A 23,485-nucleotide genomic window follows, 5' to 3' on the forward strand; every position below is an offset into this window, starting at 1 on the left:
CTTCAATAGCAACTCAGCTACTAAGAACACTTAAAGTTAGATAATGAATTTAGTTCGATTTTTTACCCAATTGTTAAATTAGGTGGCTTGTGATTGTTTCTACTAAAAACAGCAACAAGCTAGAGTCCATTATAATTCATCCATTACAATTTCCCATCACAGTACTAAACAAAAAAAAAAACAACTAGTAAATATACTTTATTTTGAGCCTACATGTAGAAATTAGGTATTTTTCCATAAGTTATCTTCAGCTCTTCAAATGCTGGCAAAATAAACAACTCAGTCTTCTTACTGAAGACACCTGTATGGTGGTGTCCATAAACAGACAACAGACAACTATAAAATGAACAAAAGCTATTTTAAAAAGCAAACTGTATTTTGCTATACGCAATTCAAAAATAACTAGCTGACAAGAAGCTTCTACTGTAATGCCAATGTATAATTTTTAAAATCAAGTGTAATCATATTGTACTTTCAAAATATCATGCCACCAGGACTGCACTGCTTACCAAATTTTTTCTAACATGCTGCTTTCCATAGTAAATTACTTGTTCATGCTCTAGATTTGTTTGGTAAAATTTCATTTGGGTGATTGGCATTCCTCAAGGGTTTGGCCTTTAGAGTTGTAGCTCACCTATGAGAGGAGGAAGACCCTGCCACATAAGTACCTCTGACTTTTATCTTTTTGCTTTTTAGGGCCACACCCAAAGCAAATGGAAGTTTCCAGGTTAGGGGTGGAATTGGAGCTGTAACTGTTGGCCTACACCACAGCCATAGCAAGGGCAGGGATCAAACTTGCATCCTCATGGATGCTAGTCAGATTTGGTTCTGATGCGCCACAACAGGAACTCCTACCTCTGACCTTTCTACGTAAACTATGAAAACAGTTCATCTACGATGCAGATTTAAGTAACATTAGTACTTAAGCGGAGCGGAACATTAGTCAGAGAATAAATCTACAACTAAATTGGGCTCCTTCTCAGCAAAAGAATCTTGACTTTTCTCGGTTTTTTTTTTTTTTTTCCTTTTGTCTTTTTTTAGGGCCGCACCCACGACATATGGAGGTTCCCAGGCTTGGGGTCCAATCGGAGTTACAGCTGCCGGCCTGCGCCACAGCCACATCAAATTGGAGCTATGTCTGCAGCCTACACCACAGCTCATGGCAATGCCGGATCCATAACCCACCAAGTGAGGCCAGGGATCGAACCCACAACCTCATGGTTCCTAGCCAGATTCGTTTCTGCCGAGCCACGACAGGAACTCCAGAATCTTGACTTTAATCAGGGTGTCCATTAGCCCAGCCTCCTGTAACTAGGCACAGCAAATGCCTGAAATCTGACCAAAGAGATGCAAGCAGAGCTTGGGTGGGAATTGTTTTCCTTAAAGGAAGCCGGTGTGCTCTTCTTAGCCACTCCTTCCACCCTGCTGCTTGAAGGTGACATGAGCTGGAGCTCACATAAGCAGCCAATCTGGACAGTAAGGTGACAGCGCAGGACGGCAGAGCACAAAGACAGGAAAAGTCTGGTTCCGGGAACAGCCAGGCCAGCTCTGGACCGTTCAATTCCGGACTTCTTTTATAAGAAGAGGGAAATTAGCAATGAGTTTCCTTGATTTTAAGAAACTATGATTTGGGACTTGACTGATATATAACAAAACCTACTAATTAATACAATTAATGATGATAAACTTAGTGTTTTTAACCTCTAACATTAAAATAAAAAGTTAGCACCCCTACCCAGTCCCTAAAATATTGTTTTGAAATTTGGGTGGTAAAATCCAAAAGCAGATTAGCCAGCAGTCTGTGTGCTTCCTATAATGGCACCTAGCTCAAAAAAACTTTACCAACTATTACTTAGCTACTATTTTTTTTTTTTTATGGCTGTACCCTTAGCATATAGAAGTTCCCAGGTCAGCGACTGAATCCAGCCACAAGTGCAACCTACGCTGGATCCTCTACCCCACTGTGCTAGGCTGGGGATCGAATCTGCACCTCTGCAGTGACCTGAGCCACTGCAGTCAGATTCTTAACCCACTGCACCACAGTGGGAACGCCTTAGCTACTATATTTTTAAGGGCTATTTTATTATCTGTGTCAAAAAATAAATGTATTAGAAAAATAAATTTAAAACCTACATAGATAAATGGGGGGAAAGGTGAAAAAAAATAAAGGCAATATTCAGAAAACAATGAACAATGCTGTTGCTATAATGCGAATGTGCACGTACCATGGGCTGATCTTCATTAAAGGAATTGGGGCACACGTGAAAAATACTGTTAGCAGCAAGAAGGATTTTCGGCCCCAAACATCAGAAAGAGCACCAATAAGTGGGGCACTGAGGAATGACAACAAACCCTAAAAAAAAGTTAAATGAAAAAAATATATATGCGATGTACACTGATGAGCCAAAATAAATCATTTTACTACCATAGGAGAATTTTAAACAAGTTTATTTCTGAATAAATAAGTGCATCACCAAATTTTAGATAAACAACTTATTTCTTGTCAGTATATAATTTTAAAAATTTCCAAGATTGTCTAGAATCATCTGCAGGGCTCTGGTACCATATTAAATATGAAATGTTCTAACGAATTCTCAACCACAGCAACTCTATATTAGTGTTCTAGAAGGAATATCATAGGCATATCCACAGGCTAATTATCCATTTATAAAACTTACTGAACAAGTGGAATCAAGAGTAAAGAATATATAGACTAATCAAGACTTTACCATACTGATATATTTTATACTCATGCTTTTTTTTTTTTTTTTGGTTTTTAAGGCCGCTCTTGTGGCATATGGAGGTTCCCAGGCTAGAGGTCAAATGGGAGCTACAGCTGCTGCCCTATACCACAGCCATACTAGATCCAAGCCGCATCTGCGACCCATACCACTGCTCACGGCAATGCAGGATCCTTAACCCACTGAGCAAGGCCAGGGATTGAACCCGCAACCTCATGGTTCCTAGTCAGATTCGTTTCCACTGTGCCATGATGGGACTTCCACTCATGCATTTTTAAAAATAGTTCTTTTCTCTTGAATCTATATTCTTGTTGCCAGTTTACAAAAGCACTCAGATCTCTGTAGTGAAAATACCAACCCATAAAACAAAGGAAGTCTGTTATGGTGTGGTTTATCATTATTATACATAGTTGGCTACATCTGAGTCAAATCATACTTAAAACCCAGTTCATTTAAAAAGCATTATGTAATCTTTCAAGATATACTCCAACTGTAAAGATTAACACTCAGTTGACTGCTCAATTACCTAAGGTAAAATACTGGCAGAATTACAGGCACCTAAGTGTGTGCATGTGTTTGCATACATCCATATATGTATGAATATATGATTATCCTACCTTGACTCCTTGAATGAGGCCATTCATCAGAAATGTATGTTTAGGGAAGGTTTCATGTAATACCTAGAGAATAAAAACAAAATAAAAAGCTCATGCTACATTACAGTCCTAGTAAAACTTAAAATAACCCTTCATAATACAATCAAATTTTATTTCATATAAATTTTCAGGTTTGTGTGACACCATGCATATGAGTAAACTGTAAATAAAGCTAATAATACCAAACATTTATATGGCATTTACTATGTCACAAGGTACTAAGATGGACACTTCACATACACTATCTCCTTTAATTCATCCTAAGGGCCCTGATAGGAAACGGACACACACAGAGGTTAAACGTCTTATCCAAGATTAGTCAGTAAGCAGCAAAACTGAAAGTGAACACATGAAGTCACGCCTCAAAATCCATTCTCTCATCACTGTGCTATCCTGCTTCCCATATGTAACCGACCGACTTAGACAGGAAACTAGGAGAATAAATGGGGAAATTTTAATTGCCTAAGAGTGGATCTAGAGATTCCATAAGGAAAAAAAAAATTCCAACTCATGAAAATGTACAAGTTTCGCTACCCTTTCCATCACCTGGTCCCAAGCCCCATGGCATCAATTGGTCCGCTGGCTAATAAGTGAAACACTGGGAACTCATCAGTTGAAAAGTAACCGGGGGAAAAAAGTAACTGAAAAATAAGCAGCCGCCACCTCCATTTTTACAGCCTATGTATCAGGGGCTTTACATATAATATGTACTCTTTTATTTAATCCTAATAATGTTATGAATTAGATAACATTACCACCTGAGAGACAGGGCAACTGAGATCTTGCCTGACTTAGAGCCAATGCTCCTTCCATTGTACACGCTGTCTCTCAACAAAAACAACAGAGGAAGGCACTGTGGGGAACAGGAAGGTGGGGAAATCTCCTCTTGAGGAAAATCCTTGAGGAGAAAAAAAAAACTATGCTCACTGTCCCTTTGAACATGTCTCAAGTAAAATCTTTAGAAGGATTACAATGCTCCCTTTTCTTCACTCTTTTGCCAACAACTAGAAATACGACAAAAATTTACTTGTATTGGAGTTCCTGTTGTGGCTCAGTGGTAATGAACCTGACTAGTATCCATGAAGAGGCGAGTATGCTCTTTGGCCTTGGATTTAAGATCTGGCATTGCCATGAGCTCTGGTGTAGGTGGCAGACATGGCTTGGATCTGGAGTTGCTGCGGCTGTGGTGTAAGCTGGCAGCTGTAGCTCCAATTGGACCCCTAGCCTGGGAAAGCTCCATATGCCGTGGGTGCAGCCCTAAAAAGAAAAAAAAAATCATAATAATAACTTGTACGTAAAAACAAAATTAAAAATGTTTAGTAATCAAAGAATCACTAACATGGGGGGGGGGAAAATCACGTATTTATGATATGTATCTTGTGATTCTCAAATGAAGGTGATTCTGACCCCCAGAGGACACGGCAACGCCTGGAGACATTTTTGACTGTCACAACTTGAGGGGATGGAAAGGAGGGGGAGAGAAAAGATGATACTGGCACATAGAAGGCAGAGGTCAGGAGTGCTGCTAAGCATCCTGCAACACACAGGTCAGCCCCTGCTACCCAACAAATAATCGTCTAGGCCCAAATCTCAATAATCGAGAAACCCTATTATTTACTATTTATAGTAAAGACCCACTATCCAAAGAAAGTGCCTGCAAACCTTTTCTGTAAAGGACAAGATAGTAGTAGATATTTTCAGCTTTTTCTAGCTTTGCAGGCCATATAATCTCTGTCACAAGCAGGCAACTCAATAAAAGCAGCCACAGACTATATGTAAATAAACGGGCAAGGCTATTCCAATAAAACTTAATTTACAAAAAAATGGGCCACTAGCCCATGGCTACTGCCATTTTGCCAGTTCTTTTACTAAAGAAAAAGATTTAAACTTCTTAATTAGCAACCCCAAACCTTTCATAACAACTCAAATTTGCTTTTCTTCCAGTTACTGCGAAGAAGGGCCGATTCTCTCTAGGGACAAATACTGAGTCTAGTATTAAAAAGAATGAAGGACATAATGACTGCCTGTAAGAAGGTTTTTAATAGACTAAATCTTACTGCATTTAATTCACTCTGCCAAGCCCTCTTCCATTCCAATCAACCTGGTCTCTTCACTGTTTTAAAACGATTTCTGTGCTTTCCGATATTCAAGATACCAACAAAGTGAATTATACATTCAACCTCATTCTCTTTTTTTTTTTTTTTTTGGTCTTTTTTGCCATTTCTTGGGCCGCTCCCGCAGCATATGGAGGTTCCCAGGTTAGGGGTCTAATCAGAGCTGTAGCCACCTGCCTGCGCCAGAGCCACAGCAACACAGGATCCTTAACCCACTGAGCAAGGCCAGGGATTGAACCCACAACCTCATGGTTTCTAGTCGGATTTGTTAACCACTGCACCGAATGGAACTCCTCATTCTCGCTTTTTAAGTGAATGTTAAGAGCTGCGATTCTCTAGCAGATACCGTTTATAATCAGTTTCAGAACAAGTCAAGTAAAACAAAATATTTAAAGATAAACAGACTTTTAGAAAGAGAGGAAAGTGCTACAACTTCCACGCTGAAACTCACCTCTCCCTGCACCCTAAATGCCTTCCACCTTGAACTCACCTCTCCCAGCACCCTGACAAGGGCGAGTATAGGAGTTCAAAACTAAGTGAAGACTGCTAACAAAGTCAAAAAACAAAAAATGCAAGCAGAAAGTCTCAAAATGAGCAAAACCGTTTTCAAAAGCCCACACTGTAATAACATACTGGTCCTTCATTAATGCTATGTCATACTAGATAAATGAGAACCACATACAGTGGGTGCCTCTTATAACCCAGCCCCATTAAGACAGACGAGCCAACTGGAGGTAAAGGTTTCATGAAGCCAAAATCTCCCAAATTTTTTTTCTTTTTTCTTTTTAGGGCCACATCCGTGGCACATGGAGGTTCCCAGGCTAGGGGTCGAATCGGCGCTGTAGCCGCCGGCCTACGCCAGAGCCACAGCAACGTGGGATCTGAGTCTCATCTACAACCTACACCACAGCTCACGGCAATGCTGGATCCTTAACCCACTGAGCAAGGCCAGCGATCGAACCTGAAACCTCATGGTTCCTAGTCAACTGTTTCCACTGCGCCACAACAAGAATTCCACATCTCCTAAATTGATGGCTGCCTGGAGGAATGAGTGAGACTGAAGAACTTCCCTGTCCTTACACATTTCTATATTGCTTAATGGTTTACAAGAGCCACACATTTTATATTTTAAAAACAGAATCAAGTGAAAAACTGAAAAAGGTAAAGAATTATGACTATGATACTACAGACAACTCTCCCATGTAACCATAACCCATCAACTCACCATTTTAAAACTCAAGTGTATTTCCTCCCTCCCCCACCACCCAGGCCCTTCCCCAGTCTGCCCCTGGCCTCCAGCCCCAGGGGGCAGCTGGGAGGGTGTCTCTGGGTCTTTCCTACTCCTCCCTTTCTTTCTGTTCATTGTCGCTCCAGCTGGCTGTAATGCTTTTTAATATTGCACTGAAGGTTTTTTAAATAAAATTTAACAAAAAAGAGAAGGAAAAAACCCTCAAATATAAAAAACAAACATGGAATTAAGACTGTTACAACAACAATGGGGTAAAAAAAGTTTTTCTATAAATAAAATAATTGGCAACAATGTTGGAGGTGCTATAAAATTTGGTTGTGATGACTGTTATACATCTATAAATGTAATTAAATTCATTAAGTAATTTTAAAAAATGTTATAGCGATTATTCTAAGAAATGTATTTATGCTGGCAAAAAGAAAAAAAATTTATTAAGTCCCAAATTAGCACTTTTCATTTTCCTGACCAGAATTCAGTATTTTAAAAAGTAAAAGATAGAGGGAGTTCCTGTTGTGACTCAGTGATAACCAATCCACCTAGTACCCATAAGGCTACAGGTTTGATCCCTAGCCTCACTCAGTGGGGTAAGGATCCAGGGTTGCCGTGAGCTGTGGTGTAGGTCGCAGATGTAGCTCTGATCCCAAGTTGCTGTGGCTGTGGCGTAGTTTGGCAGCTGCAATTCTGATTAGACTCCTAGTCCGGGAACCTCCATATGCCACAGGTGCAGGCCTAAAAAGCAAAAAAAAAAAAAGTGAGAGGAAAAGAGAGAAAAATCAAAAGCAAAGGTACTATCTGTTTTTTTAATTCCAAAAATAATTAAGAATATACTAAGTACAAAGGTTTCCTATAGTTACTAAAAATGAACAGGCAAGCATTTATATTTAAATAACTAGAGTCCTTCCTTGTTCTTAAACAAGACAGTCTCTTTTTATCTAATTAGAAAAAAATGATACCAAAGTTAGACAAAAAAGTAGATTATCTAAAAAATACAAAACAGGAGTTCCCGTCTTGGCACAGTGGTTAACGAACCCGACTGGTATCCATGAGGATGCAGGTTTGATCCCTGGCCTTGCTCAGTGGGTTAAGGATCCAGTGCTGCCGTGAGCTGTGGTGTAAGTCTCAGACATGGCTTGGATCCTGTGTTGCTGTGGCTGTGGTGTAGGCTGGGAGCTATAGCTCCGATTTGACCCCTAGCCTGGGAACCTCCATATACCGTGGGTGTAGCACTGAAAAGACAAAAAGACCAAAAAAAAAAAATATATATATATGTGTGTGTGTGTGTGTGTGTATACACATACATACATACATACACATATTAAAAACCACAAACAAGTTTAAAAAAAGCCATCAACACTTCAAATCATGATGACAAATTATGGAATCATCACAAAAAGCTTTTGTTGCTGGTTTGCTTACAGTGTACCCAACATTTTAACCGCTCTACTTAACTAGTGGTTGGGCTCCGATAACCTCAATAACCTAAAACGTGGGCATGAACCACTCACTACCAGTGTTCCCCAACACTGAGCACTGGAATAAAACAAGCCTAGTTTCCAAGCCAAAGCTGCAGTTTACTCTCAGAGTAATAAGTTACTTAACTCCTCTGGTCCTTCATTTCTTCATCTGTGGGAGGCCCATTCCTCATGGATACAGTGATTTGGAAGATTAGAATAATGCATTTCAAGTGCTTCGGACTGTGCCTAGACCTATACAAAAACTGTCTGCTATCACAAAGCTCAGGCACTATAAACCACAGGACTAATGATCCTCCAGACAGATTTCTACTAAATTGGCAGCAGACTTTATGTCAGCACATGGAAATCTTATTAGAAAGGGGGCAAAAGGTGTGGGAGCAGAGTCAGGACAGAACCGCAGTAGCTCCTGACCTCAGGTTATTACCCTACAATGCAGCTACCAGTGTCATAATGAACTGGCGGCATCTGATCATGTTCCAAATCAGCGTTGAAGGATTATGAAGGCAGGAAATGCATAAATTAATATTTGAAAGATTCTCATCGGAAATTATTAAATTTTTGAAAATCGGACATTTAAAAAAGTCCACATTTCAATTATTTTGAAAATTCACTGATGTAAAACTGATGGCCTATTGCAGATAAATGAGCTGTTTCCTCCTGAAAAGAGAAAGGATCTAAATCAAGACGATCAAATTAGCATTCTTACAACTTTATGTCAGGGAACCGTTATTATTCAGGGCACTGTTCTAACTTGCAATGTGTGGTTTATTAGAAAAGAAACTGTATTTATTTGAGATTTCCCTTCTTTTTTGGCCCTGCCCCAGCATGTGGAAGTTCCTGGGCAAGAGATCAAACCCACTGCAGTGACAACGCCAGATGCTTAACCTGCTGAACTACCAGAGAACACCAAGACTTCCTTTTCTTCTCTTAGCAGTACTCATGAATATGCCTTATGCATTTATTAGAAACAACTGTTAGAAGTCAGTGGGTTTTTTTTCTTTTTAGGGCCGCACCTGCAGCACATGCAAGTCCCCAGGGTTGAGTGGGAGCTGCAGCTGCCGGCCTACTCCACAGCCACAGCAATGAAGGATCCAAGCCGAGTCTGTGACCTATGCTGCAGCTTGCCGCAGCACCAGATCCTTAACCCACTGAGTGGGGCCAGGGATTGAACCCACATCCTTATGGACACTATATTGGGTTCTTAACCCACTGAGCCATAATGGGAACTCCAGAAGTCAGTATTTTATGTAGATACAGTAATGATTACACAGCCGTATAATATATACGCCAAAAATACAGAATATAAACTTTCTTGGACTAATTTAATCTACCTATATATGATTATCCAACTTATTTATAAATAAACTTTTTATAAAAGCCTTTTTTGGTATAATAATCAAGCTCATGAAAATATAAGGAAGTAATATCTCTTTAAAAATCTGTTCTGGAGAGTTCCTGTCGTGGCTCAGCAGAAACGAATCTGACTAGCATCCACGAGGACGCAGGTTCAATCCCTGGCCTCACTCAGGGGGTTAAGGATCTGGCATTGCCATGAACTGTGGTGTAGGTCACAGATGCGGCTAGGGACTGACGTGGCTGTGGCTGTGGCGTGGGCTGGCAGCTGAGTGGGGTCTGAGCCAGTGTTCACCAGAAGAATCAGACCTGTCCAAGCCCTGCCAAGGAGTAAGACAGAAATAAAGGCTGGAAAAGACAACTGAAGCAGTAAAGTACAGCACTTAGATGATGATACCGGTGGGAGAATTAACCATGGAAAGGAAAAAGGACCTCACCTCCCCCCCCCCCCCCGCCAAAACTGAAGAAAAAGAGATTTTAAAGTCAGTGATAAATAAGTTAAAGGTTTACTTACCACCAAGGTGGGTGCTGTCAATAGTCCCCAAGCAAAAAACTCCAAAAAGATGACGATAACCGCATGATAAACACTAGGAGAACCTATTCCTTGAGGCTAGAAAGAGATTTTCAAAAAGTTAACAGTGCATTCCAGAATTACTAACAATAATGAAAAGAGTCAATAAATATTTATGGAGGAGTTCCTGTCATGGCGCAGCAGAAACAAATCTGACTAGGAACCATGAGGTTTCGAGTTCGATCCCTGGCCTCGCTCAGTGGGTTAAGGATCAGCGTGGATCTGGCGTTGCTGTGGCTGCAGCATAAGCCTGCAGCTACAGATCCGATTAGACCCCTAGCCTGGGAACCTCCACATGCCACAGGCGCAGCCCTAAAAAGACAAAAAAAAAAAAAATATATATATATATATTTATTTATATATGGACACACACACACACACATTTATGGAGAACATACATGTAGTGGGCACTATGCCAAACACCTGTCCCTGTCCTCAAGGTGATGGGGGGGGCATGGTACATTATATGGGCACAGTGTGCTAAGGGAGTGCCGAGTCCAGGGTGCGAATGGGAATATCAGAGCTCCAGGAGGAAGGCTGAAAGGATGGAAGGAGGTGGGCTGGGAGCGGGAAGGAGGACGGGAGAGGTCAAGGAAGCAGCCTGCAGAAGAGCGTAACCCTTCCTGAGAGCAGGAGCATTAGTTCAGAACAACTGGAGCAGGGCTGCACACTGGGAGCGTGGAAAGGTGAGCTAGAGGCACGAAGAGCTAACCTCCCTCCATGCTAAGGAGTCTAGGTTCAATTCTGAAGGCGGTAGGGAACTACTGAAGTTTGTCAAGTAAGACTCAGGTGGTCAGATGAAAGTTTTAAGAAAGATCATTCTGGCAAAGGTGTAGCAAACAGATCAAAAGGAGGCAAAACTAAGGAAGGTTTACCGTTAGGAGGCAACTGCACTAATCTCAAAACATAAATGAACCATTTGGCAAGAATCATAACAGACACCAACACGGCTCAAAAGCAGAAACATCCTGAGTAGTGTGTGAGAGAGAGGGATTTATATACACAAGGAAGACAACACAAACTTAACTCTACACTGCTACTAGAGATATCTGAAGAATCTCTGCAGTTGTTGGAGTCATGTTTCTGAGCGTCATATTAAATTGACGGAAAAGCAAATGACGTAACATTAACTCAGTCCTCATTAACAAGTTTATATAACAGACAAGTCTAATCAGTACATACAATATCATATTTAAATTTCAAAAATATATCAGTAGTCTTATGTCCAAAATATTAACAGTGTTTAGATTTCTCTAAACACTAAAAATGATGCTACATCATTTAACAAAAAAAAAGACGTCTCTCCCAAACTGCAGAATTTAGGTACCTGAAAATCCTCTTGGTAGGAGAACCTGCAGCTAAGGAATCAACAATGGTGGGGTGGGGGTTGGGAGATAAAAGATTTGAAGGACCGTGGCTGGGAATGAATCTGTGCAATATCTCATGCATTCAACAAACATTTAGAGTACCCACTATGTACCAGAGGTGCTAGGATTACAAAAACCAGTAAGACACACTCCCTGATCTCAAGGAGTTCACAGTCTAGGAAGAAACCTCATTATAATCATCTAGTTACATGTAAATGCAGGAAGAGATGTAACAAGTTAGGAAGCAGGAAAGGTTACTGCAAGAAGAGGCAGCAGTGCGCACAATCACACTGGAGAAAAAAACGGAAGCAGACAACAGCCAGGACAGTTTAAGGCTGAAAGGAAGGCAGAAGGGGTAGCCTCTAAGCTCTGTTAAGGATTTCTTATCTTCACTCTAGAGAAATAGGAAACCACTGAAGGGTTTTAATACGATGATGTGATGACATCTGCATTTTTCAATACATCACGGTGGTTTTTCTAAAGGACGTCACTGAGGAGCAAACCGCATGCAGAAGGAGGCTCTCTGAATCAGTGTAATCAGATACTGAGGGCGCGAAACAGGGAAGTGGCTCGGACGCTGGAGGGGAGGGAATGGACATAAGAAGCTGGGATTTGAAACGGACAGAACTGGCCAAGTGTGGGAGGGAGAGTCAAGAAGTCTTCCAAGTTTTTAGCTTGCTTGTCTACCAGGGAAGTTGGAAGCTTCCTAGCTCTTTTCTCCCCATGAGGCTCAAATTTACTTCAGGTCCTATCCAAGAAACAGCCTTTGAACTTAAGACATTTCTATTGTCCTTTGAGGGCTGGTTAAAATAATTAATTAGCGGTAAGTGTTACATCTTAAACCACTGGAGTGGGTGAATCAAGTGTGAAGCGAGCAGTGGGGCTAAGACGGAATCCCAAGAAACACCAACACTGAAGTACAGGTGACCCCTGAACAACACAGGGCTGAGGGGCACCAACCCTCCGCACAGCCAAAAAGCCACGTGTGACTTTTCAGTCAACCCTCCGTATGCAGGTTCACATGTGCAGATTCATCCAAGGCCAGATCGTGGAGTGCTGCAGCGGGTATTTACTGAAAAAATCCATGTGTAAGCGGACCCATTCAGTTCCAAGCTGTGCTGTTGACAGATGAACTGTAGTGGACCCCATGAAGATAAAGAAGGAACAATCAGAGAAACATGAGGAGAATCAAGAGAATACACTGGCAGAGATGGCAACGGAACAGTTTTAGGAAAGGGGGTAACGAGCAGCACCAAACAGAGCACGTGCAGTAAGATAAGGTAGAAAGGTTCATGGGATTGGGTAAGTTCCAAACTGGTTTTGTTCACCACCACAGATTCTCAGCACCTATCAGAATGCCAAGGAGAACTTGTCAGGGCCTTTAATATGCTAATTTATATAATGAATCTCCAAGAAGATGCAGCGTGTACCATTTCCCAAACTTGACCATGGACTCCTTCTGCAACACGAAAGATAGTATTTCATGACAGCTGAACTCCCTGAAAACTGTTTGGTGAGTGCTGGTAAAAAGATGATAATTAAATACAATGTGTATGAATATACACATAAAGCCAGAAGCTTAGAAGAAAAGTGTTAAAAGTGGTTACTTAGGAGTTCCCTTGGGGTGCAGTGGGTTAAGGATCTGCATTGTCACTGCAGCAGCTCGGGTCGCTGTTGTGGCGTGGGCTCCATCTCTGGCCCCGGAATTTCCACATGCCCGGGGTGTGGCCACACACACAAAAAAAAGGCTGCTTAAGTGAAGAACGCTTAATCATTCAAGGACAGCGTTGGGAAAGCTTCTTAGAAGAGTAAGATAGAGTAGGGATAGAGCAAAGGGAATGGACACAAAACGTATTTAGCAGGAGAAGAGAAAGGACTCAGTGGCTGACTAGATGCAGCAGAAGAGGACAGAGAAGATCAAAGATGAAATGATTTCAGTTTCTGCCTTGGTCAGCTCAACAGGGAGGAAAGGGAAAAGAATAAAAGATTAACTAGTTTTAGGTATACTGGTTTGAGAAAAACATGTACAGCATTAGCTGAATTTCAAGAAAACAAAGTGAGTAAAATATGCGAGAAGTAGCAAAAGATATCTTAACTAGGTAAAGCACTCATACAAAAGCACTAAGACACCATAAAAATATAAAGAATGTACACAGATAATTTTAAAAATAGGTAATAACATTCCATCCTATGGAAAAAACCAAACATTCAGAAAAAGCTCTACTACAAAAGTGTTCACAGCAGCATAATTATAGTAGGAAATATGGAAATCTAAATGCTCAATCTTCAGTTACACATCCAATAATCAGATCATGGTATATAAATAAGACAGAATAATGCGCAGCCAGAAACTTCACAGATAACCTTTAATAACATGTGAAAATGTTTATGGCAATGTTTGATTTTTTTAAAAATCAGAGCAGGATATAAAACTGTATATGTAATTAAACTATGAAGAGCAAAATAAAAACTCACCTCAGTGTTAATAGTGTTTATATTAGGCAATGATTTTAAGTGACATAAAATTGTTTTTTGTTTGTCTTTTTAGGGCCGCACCCATGGCATGTGGAGGTTCCCAAGCTAGGGGTCTAATCGGAGCTGTAGCTGCCGGCCTACACCACAGCCACAGCAACACCAGATCCAAGCCATGTCTGCGACCTACACCACTGCTCACGGCAAGGCCGGATCCTTACCTGTGTCCTCATAGATGTTAGTCAGATTAGTTACCACCGCTGAGCCATGATGGAACTCCCATAAAATTGTTTCTTATGCTATTACCCGTTTTCTAAATCTTTTCTAAAAGGCATGACTGTACTTTAAATAAGAAGAAATAGGCCTGTCCCTCCTAAACCATTCTCTCATATTTCCCAGAATTTGGAGAGAAAAAAAAATGCCTAAGGTACTAGCAGTTTTGAGAGTTGTATTATATCATATTCATCTATCCTGTTTTATTTTATTTATTTATTTTTTTCGTCTTTTTAGCTATTTCTTGGGCCACTCCCGCGGCATATGGAGGTTCACAGGCTAGGGGTCCAATCGGAGCTGCAGCCACACTGGCCTACGCCAGAGCCATAGCAACACGGGATCCGAGCCGTGTCTGCAACCTACCCCACAGCTCACGGCAACGCTGGATCGTTAACCCACTGAGCAAGGGCAGGGACCGAACCCGCAACCTCATGGTTCCTAGTCGGATTCATTAACCACTGCGCCACGACGGGAACTCCTCATCTATCCTGTTTTAAATGAATTCAAAAGTAATACACAACCTTGGAGTTCCCGTCACGGCTCAGTGGAAACGAACCTGACTAGTATTCAGGAGGACCCAGGTTCTATCCCTGGCCTTGCTCACTGGGTTAAGGATCTGGTGTTTCTGTGAGCTATGGTGTATCACAGACGTGGCTTGGATCCCACATTGTTGTGGCTGTGGTATAGACCCGCAGCTACAGCTCCGATTCAACCCTTAGACTGGGAACCTCCATATGCCTCGGCGGATACAGCCCTAAAAGACCAAAAAAAAAAAAAAAAAAGTAATACGCAGTCTTAATAAAACCGAAAATTTTTAAAAATATTTTACTGAAGTAGGATTACAAAAACTTCAAGTAAGACTTTTGACATAAGGGCTGGGGATTTTTTTTTTTTTTTTTGGCAATAGTATGCAGCAGCTTGATGCGGCATCTCAGTGCCCAGACTAGGGATTGAACCTGGTGAAAGCACTGAATCCTAAACACTGGACCACCAGAGATCTCTCCATCATTTTTGATTGATCATCCTTTCTCTAGCATCACTGTTTACTGTAATTTATTTATTTTATTGCTTTTTTTTTTTTTTAAGGGCCACACGGGTGGCATATGGAAGTTCCCAGGCTAGGGTCAGAGCCTCGTCTGTGGCCTGCACCACAGCTCATGGCAATGCCAGATCCCTCAACCCACCGAGTGAGGCCAGGGATCGAACCCGAATCCTCACGGGTACTAGGTGGATTTGTTTCCGCAGAGTCATGATGGGAACTCCAGGGCTGGGGATTTTTAATGGACCAACGATCTATAATAAAAATTCCAGGACAATCTGGAAAGAATACAAGGGTCATGGCCTGGGCAAAGTAGAGCAGGGGCAGAGGGTTAACAGGCAAGCAGGGGGCAAATGTCTGACCAGTGAGTGGTTTACCGGCATCAAGAGTAGAAAGTTCAGCATAATGAGATCATATTAAAAGATGACACTTGAGGATTCTCAAAAGAATTGAGTACCAAGTGAAAAATTCTGAAGGAGACAAATTTGAACATAAACCAACTCAATACCCAACCCCAAATGCCAAGAGATGTCACCTGAAAGGCACAGCATTTGCTACCAAAGTCCGTTCAGCCAAGTAAGTTCTCTCTTACGGAGGCATGAGAGATGGATGCATGGCGGTCACCTCTAACTTCAAGCTCAGAAGTCAAGGATGATCTCCTCTGACCCCACCTCCACTCTCCAATCTTAACTCCCATTTTCCAAATCATACTTTCTGTTAGTAACACATCTGGTTTCATCATCTAGGCTGTGGCTAAGCCTTTTCAAACCTATTTATTCTACTATCTTGTAACACTAAATAACAAAGTTATATTTTGCTTTGTAAAGTATCTGTTTCATTTGATTTAACCTAAATTTACCTTTTTTCCAGCTCATGCTCTCTGATGCAGGCTCTGTGCTTTATTCTCCTATGATCTGGAGCAGTAGTACACGCATAGCACAAAAATGCTTACTAAGTGTTTGTAGAACTAAAATGAATTACTTTGTAAGTCTCCTCTAACTATCACTTTAGGCAGTCAGTATACAGTTATTATATTTAAACACTGTTAAAAGTGCAAGATATTAAATTTGTGACTTCTACTAAATCCTTCTTCTATACTCTGATATCCCACTGTTATCAACTGTATCATCTCTTATGTGCACTTACTGTACTCACACCTGAGATTACAGTAATAAAAAAGATTACAAAAATTTACAAAAAACTTACAATGACTTACATTCATAATCTTATCTACCCCCTAACCTTTCAAGTTAGATACCATTATCTCCATTTTACAGTCCAGTCAATCCAGGCAACTGTGGAGCCCAAGTCTGGAGCTGCACTGGCTGCAGGGGCTGTTACACCACATTCACTGCCCCAGACCGCTCTTCTCTTAAGAGCATGGGTCCAATCTTAACCTTTTTAGTATCCCAGTGCATACAGAGCCCAGTACCTAGTACAGAGGGGATTTCGTGCCCTCTTCATGACAGTCACGCTTGGTGACCTAAGTCACTAGGTGACTTGAGTATGTCACTGTACCTCTCTTAGCAGTTGGGTGTAAACTATCAATTGCTTAACTAAACACTTGTCTCTCAAATTCTGAGTCTATGACTGTTCACTCAACGTGAGTTTACCAACAGTTACTATGCAGGATATTGGCTTTAATAACTCCTCTTAACTTCCCATCAATGAATCAGGGACTTACATGGATTGCTGACCAGGAGAAAGAAGTAATTCCACCAGTAACTGAGCATTATAATGCCATTAAAAACCTGTTTATTAAATAGGATATCATTATGTGAGGAAACCATAAGAACAAGCCAAACTGAGGCTCATTCTTCAAATCAATGGCCTAGATTATTAAAAAAAAATGTCAATATTGGAGTTGCTGAGGTGGTGCGACGGGATCTGCGGTGTCTGGAGTGCTGGGATGAAGGTTCAATCCCCCGCCCAACACGGTGGGCAAAGAATCCAGCATTGCTGCAGCTGTGCAGAAGTCACAAATGTGGCTCAGATCTGATCCCAGCTTGGGATCTCCATGGCCACAAGGCAGCCAAAAAGGGGGAAAAAAATATATCAACATCACCATCAAAAACAAACAAAAAGCTATTCTAGACTGAAGAGAAATGGCAACTAAATGTAATAATTAAATTCTGCATTCAAAAAAAAGACTATAAAGGGAGTTCCTGTGACAAAGGTTTGATCCCTGGCCTCGCTCAGTGGGTTAAGGATCCAGCATTGCCGTGAGCTTCAGTGTAGACACAGCTCGGATCCCATGTTGCTGTGGCTATGGGGTAGGCCAGAAGCTACAGCTCCAACTGGACCCCTAGCCTGGGAACTTTCATATGCCACGGGTGCGGCCCTAAAAAGACAAAAAAAAAAAAAAAAAAAAAAAAAAAAGACTATAAAGAACATGACCGGGAAAATTGGGGAAATGTGACCATGGTCTCTATATTACACAACAGTATGTGTTAATGTTAGATTTTCTAAGTGTGGTGACTATGCTGTGGTCTGTGAGAGAATATCTATTCTTAGGTGATACATCTGGAATGTTTTAGGGGTAAAGTGTCATGATGTCTATCTACTACTAACTCAAATGATTCAGAAAAAAATGAAAATATATAGAGAGAAAAAGGAAAAACAAATGGGGCAAAATGTCAACAACTGCTTAATCATGAATCTATGGGATAGGGAAACGTATTCATTATGTTACTCTTGCAAATTTTCTACAGTTTTGAAAATTCTCAAAATAAAAGTTGAGAAAATACAAAGCTTGACAAGAATCAAATTAAGGTATGAAGGAAAAAAATGTAGAATTTAGAATTTAATACTGACAAGTTATCAATCAAGGATGAGGATAAGGAGTTTCTGCTGTGGCACAGGTTAAGGAGCCCACAGGCCAAGAGGGTTAAGGATCTAGCATTGCTGCAGGTGTGGTGTAGGTCACAGCTGCAGTTTGGATTTGATCCCTGGCCTGGGAATTTCCATATGCTGGGGGTGTGGCCAAAAAAAAAAAAGAAAAAAAGAGAGAAGGTAGAATTAATCTTCAGAAAGAAACACTGACTTTCCTCTGAACAACACATAATTAAGGTGACTAAAATAATTTAATGTAAAAGTCTTACACACAAAAAGAAAAAGCAGCTTAATTATAGACATGAGATCTGGAGATTCTCATAGAAGAACACTAAAATAAAAACTCCTTTAGAAAATACTGTGATTACGAAGCATGGGATCCTGACACATTATGGCATAACTGGAGGAAATAAAGCTTTACTGCTAGTATTTGGCATCATGTTTCTTCTCTCACAAAGTCAGTTGCTCTTTTCTCATTTTCCAGGCCTTAGTCAGGCAAGGCAAGGCTTGCTACATTTGTGAGCAAAAAGGAAACTGATCGCTAACTTCCCCAAAGTTATGAATCACTATAAACAGGTAGAGACACTATTATACTAAGTAAGTCACTTTGGCTTAATTTTCAGTAAAACATTAAAATTATTTTGTTGCTATGTTATGGATCAGTTTTGAAGAGATACTCAATATTTGTACATCATCACAGAGGTGAAGAGGTATTGGTTAGATTGCTCCTAAACAGAATGAGATACATTTCTTAAAACATTCAACAAGATTATAGTGAGAACAACTTTTACTCTTCAGTAAAAAAGGTCTACAGCTTAAGACTGTATTGCTTTGTGGTAAATTCTGCAAAGATAAGTAACATGACCACCTACTGCATCCTTCTCCATTTCAAAGAGGAAATGTGCGGCTGGCCGTTAAATCATCATTACATTACGTGCTTATCCCTGAGAACAGCTAACGGGTTAGGCAGTTCAAATTTGACTACCGAGTGAACTCACTAAAACGGCAAAATAAAATTAAAAAGTAAAAAAAACCAAACTCATCAGCACAAAATTCAAACTATCACCCTTGTTTAGGATGGAGCCTAAGCTCAAGACTGGTCTTGTATGATCTCCACTCAATTTATAACAGCTAGATGATAACACACAGACCTCCTCTTGTTTTAAAAAGACTTCCTAGGAAGTATTTCCTGTGGTAGAATTCATAACTGTACATATACATTCCTGAGAAAGCAGACCCAAGGTAAGAATAAGCTACTACATCTGGCCCTGGAAGAGACAAAACTCACTTCAAACCAATCACTTGTTAGAAATAACTGGACATTTTTCACATTGTCTGAGACACAGACCTATAACTGTAACCACAAAACAATAAAGATTGTATGAAAAAAACAAGCAAACTTTTAAGTCAGAAGGAAAACTCTGTTTCTGACAATAAAACAACTCATGTAAATAACTCTTTGGCTCTTAGCCTCTACAAAGAATACTTATAAACAATATGGTAGTACATGATAATGATTTAACAACAAAACCAGAAGTATTTTAAAATACCAGAACGCTTTTTTTTTTTTTTTGGCCATGCCCTCAGCATGTGGAAGTTCCTGGGCCAGGAATAGAACCCACGCCACAGCAGGGACCCAAGCCTCTGCAACAACAAAGCGGGACCCTTAACCTGATGCACCACAAGAGAACTCTCAGAATGTACTTTTAATTCAGCTGTCCTAAATAGCCTGCAATGTATAAAAGATACAGAAAAGTGGTACATATATTAAAACATAACTAAAAACTATAATCTTACACCTGGGTGCTTCACCAAGCAAATTCACCAATAATGTCACAGTTACTCTCATCAGTAAAACTGTCTAAGTAAATGATTAAGTATTCATTGAATTTAACTTGCAGAACCATTCTTCAGTTACTTACATTGTTTCCAAATAGAAGAACCCTTCTAAGCTTTCCCAAAGTATACACCATTTCTGTAATCTCTCTAGAAGAACGTATGGTCAGAGAAAACTTTGCAAACAACTTCAGGATTAACAGATCCAAGAACTGCTGATACAGAGTCACACAACTTCATGTAACTTGCCCTGACTGTGAACCACTCAAATGGTACTAGCCTTGCTGGGGCTTCAGAGCCAACTGAACTACAATTTCAAGAGAAGAAACCAGCATTTAATAACTTGTGCTTAAGCTGGCTTTTCTTAGAAGGGTTTACTTCTTCTACTGTTAAAAACCACTTACTATAAACCTGTGCAAAGTTTTGGGCAAATCATTAACAACTCTTCACTAACTTTGTTCATGACTATTACAACTGGCTCATCAGACTTAAAAGAAAAATGTCATTAGCAGAAGGACAAGTGAAATAATCTTAACATTACTGAACACTAGGAAGAAAATGGAAGGGGATCAGATCAGTATAACTGGCCAGGTATGTGAAATACTGTCCAGAGCCTGTCATGTATGATCCATACAGCCTCAGATACCTGATGTTCTTAACAGCAGTCTGACCAATTTTAAGCAGAGAGGCAGAAAAGCAAATGCCAGTTAAAAACTATTTTTATGCCCATAACAGTTGTATTTTCATACATGTACTGCAAAAAATTACCCTGGCACTTTTAGAAATATAACTATCCCCTGATTATATGTAGGAATAAATAAAATTAAAATAAAAATCGTCTTAAGAATGTGCTACTCAACATTTAAAAAATTTAAATGTGTTTTTATCAGTTTAAATTCATACAGTAGGCCCTGCAGAATTAAAAGCTGTGCATAGTCCCTATTCTAAAGAGGTGTCCAGTGATCTTAGAATGGAAAGCTCAGCATAAACGTACAAAGGTAACAAATGATAATACCCCAAGCCCACAGCCCTCAAAAGTAGCTCTCATTTATTCTATGTCCCCTCTTAAAAACATATTGCTGGGGTAAAAAACAATTTTATGTCCAAAAGCAAGCTATGAATTCACCACAACTTTAATAAATCACAAGATAAAAAAAAAGTTAAAATAACCTCTTCCAAATCTCACAGGATTTAACTGCTATAAAGCTAATAAAACAGAAACAACAACCTCCAGAGACAGAAATAAAACTGAACTTAACAAGGAAACCGGAAGGTGTGTTTCTTGATCACAGATTCATTCTTATCTCTTGTAAAAGATACTGATCTTAAGTATCACTTGCTTTTACAAAATACAATCCTTTGCCGATTCTATTTTGTGGGTTTTTATGAAGAATGAAAAATATCAAGTCCCTATGACTGACAAAGGCAATCAGTATTCTTTCATGCTATTTCTTTCCTCACATAGTAGTTCTGACCAACTTGGTCAAAAGAGCCATGACAATTCACAGTTGATTTAATCAAAGTAATGTTTTAATTAATCAAATACAACAAAATTTGAGGACTTGAATTTCAAAGCTTCTTTTTTCACTAAATGTCAAAGTTATGACATCTATACATTTGACAGTTAAGTAAAAGTATATGCTGAAATTGTTCCATATGTCCCAAGTTTTCTAAATTTTAGCAGACTGACTGGGACATATTCTGAAATGTCGAAAGAAAGTTGTTCTTCATTTCAAATGAATACAGCAAAGCCTCACATATTTAGCCCTGTGCTAGTAGTTGAGGGCTCCAACAAAATATAAGCAAATATGGGGGGAAAAGGAACCATTTCTGCCTATTTCTCGGAGAAGTGACATATGCATTTCACTTTTCCATTCTATTTCAGAACATGATATCAAAGAAGGCAACAAAGACTAGAGAGCGTAGCAATGGAGAATTTTCAGCATAAAAAAAGTACAGGCGCGTTATTTTCAATTAAGAGGCCTACGTCCCCTGCTGGTTAACGACACCACGATGCATAAAGTTTACTGTGACGACAACTGTTTCTAAAAAGCACAAATTTTGTCTCGCCCTCAATCGGTCTTCCAATCCTCAGGCCACAACTCCATCTAGTCTTTTTTGTTTTAAAATACACCAGGTGATTTCTGAAGCCCGGGGGTGAGGACTGGCCTGTGAAAACCAGCAGATTCAGGTCTAGGCCCAGGTGTCCTCTGTCCCGCTCCTGCTGCGGGAAGTCAGGGGGAAGCCCACCTTCCGACGGTGTTTACCGTACAGCAGGCAGCGAAGGGCAGGAGCACCGACCCAGGACCGGGAAGGAGAGAGCGAGCGCACGACCCGGCCCCGCCGGGGTCGCCGCGCCAGATGCCACCCCGTTAGCAGCATATGGGAGGGCAGGGACTGCCCCCGGCCGCGGGGCCTGGACGGCGGGGGGGAGGGGGCGGCACCAGCACCGCCCCGGCGACACGGTGGGCCGGCCGGCGACGGAGCCCGGCGTCGATCCCTGCCCGCGGAGGAGGAGCGCGGGGGGCTCGGGGCCGCAGGGCCTCCGGGGGCGACGGCGGAGAGGGCGGCAGGTGCGGGAGAGGCGAGCGGCTTCACCATCCGAGAGGACCGGCCCGGAGGCCGCAGGCCGGCGAGGAGAGGAAAGCCCCCGGAGCAGAGGCACGGGGGCCCGGGAGCCCGAGACAGCGGCACCGCGGGAGGGTAGGGAGGGCGGAGGGCACCCAGGGGCGGCCGCAGGGGGCAGCGCGGGGGCAGAGAGAGATCCGGGCCCCGCAAGACCCTCCCCGGCGCGGTACCCCCGGCTCACCGTGCCTCCGTCCTTAATGATGATCTTCTTGGCCAGCATGATACTGCGGTTCGCGGCCCGTTTCTTCTTCTTCCCCTGGGTCATTTTACCATCCTCGACTCCTGGCGCTGCTGCAGCCACTCCCGGGGCGGCCGGCCCCAGCGGCGAGTGCCGTCCCGCCACTACTGCCGGGCCGAGCCGCTCGGGGCGCCCGCCGCCATCTTGAGGGCCCGGCCTGCCTCCGGCGGCGCGTCACATCGTGCGATCGGCCGACGAGCCCGCCCCGCCCACGTGACGCCGCCCCGCCCACGTGACGCCGCTCCGCCCGCTCGGCCGCCGGGGGGCGGCGCGCGCCTATGCGATCCCGGGCGGAGCGAGCCGCTCACCAGCTCGCTGGATCCTCGCAGCCGCCCGGGCGCTGGGGCCCGCGGAAGTTCCCCGTAACGGAGGAGGAATTGGACATTTCTAAAAGTTACCTGCTCCTGGAAAGAGCCGAGAAACGGTTGCACTGGAATTTTAACCAGACGAGTAGACTCTCTGGGCCGTCCACAGCTGTGTTCTAACCGAGACCAGAGCCGAAGGAAACGGTTCAGAGTTTCCCAGAAATAAGCTGAGTTTTCATAAACAATTTTTTGTCTTTCTGGTGCTGGGGGCGGGAGCGGCCTAGAGCTCAACCGAAGCACCTTTTCTTTATTCTCCGCTGATAGAAACTTACATAA

General features: G+C 41.7%; 1 protein-coding gene across 1 annotated transcript in view; it reads right to left on the reverse strand.

The window, feature by feature from the left end:
- Positions 1-23,027, reverse strand: part of MFSD14A (major facilitator superfamily domain containing 14A) — a 41,281-nt gene extending 18,254 nt beyond the window's left edge. The window contains 4 exon segments of the mRNA XM_013997351.2: positions 2,226-2,353; positions 3,359-3,421; positions 10,103-10,198; positions 22,788-23,027. Coding sequence (XP_013852805.2) covers positions 2,226-2,353; positions 3,359-3,421; positions 10,103-10,198; positions 22,788-22,871 — 371 coding nt within the window. The 5' untranslated portion in view covers positions 22,872-23,027.

This window comes from Sus scrofa, chromosome 4, assembly GCF_000003025.6.
Source record: "Sus scrofa isolate TJ Tabasco breed Duroc chromosome 4, Sscrofa11.1, whole genome shotgun sequence".
Lineage (NCBI taxonomy): Eukaryota > Metazoa > Chordata > Mammalia > Artiodactyla > Suidae > Sus > Sus scrofa.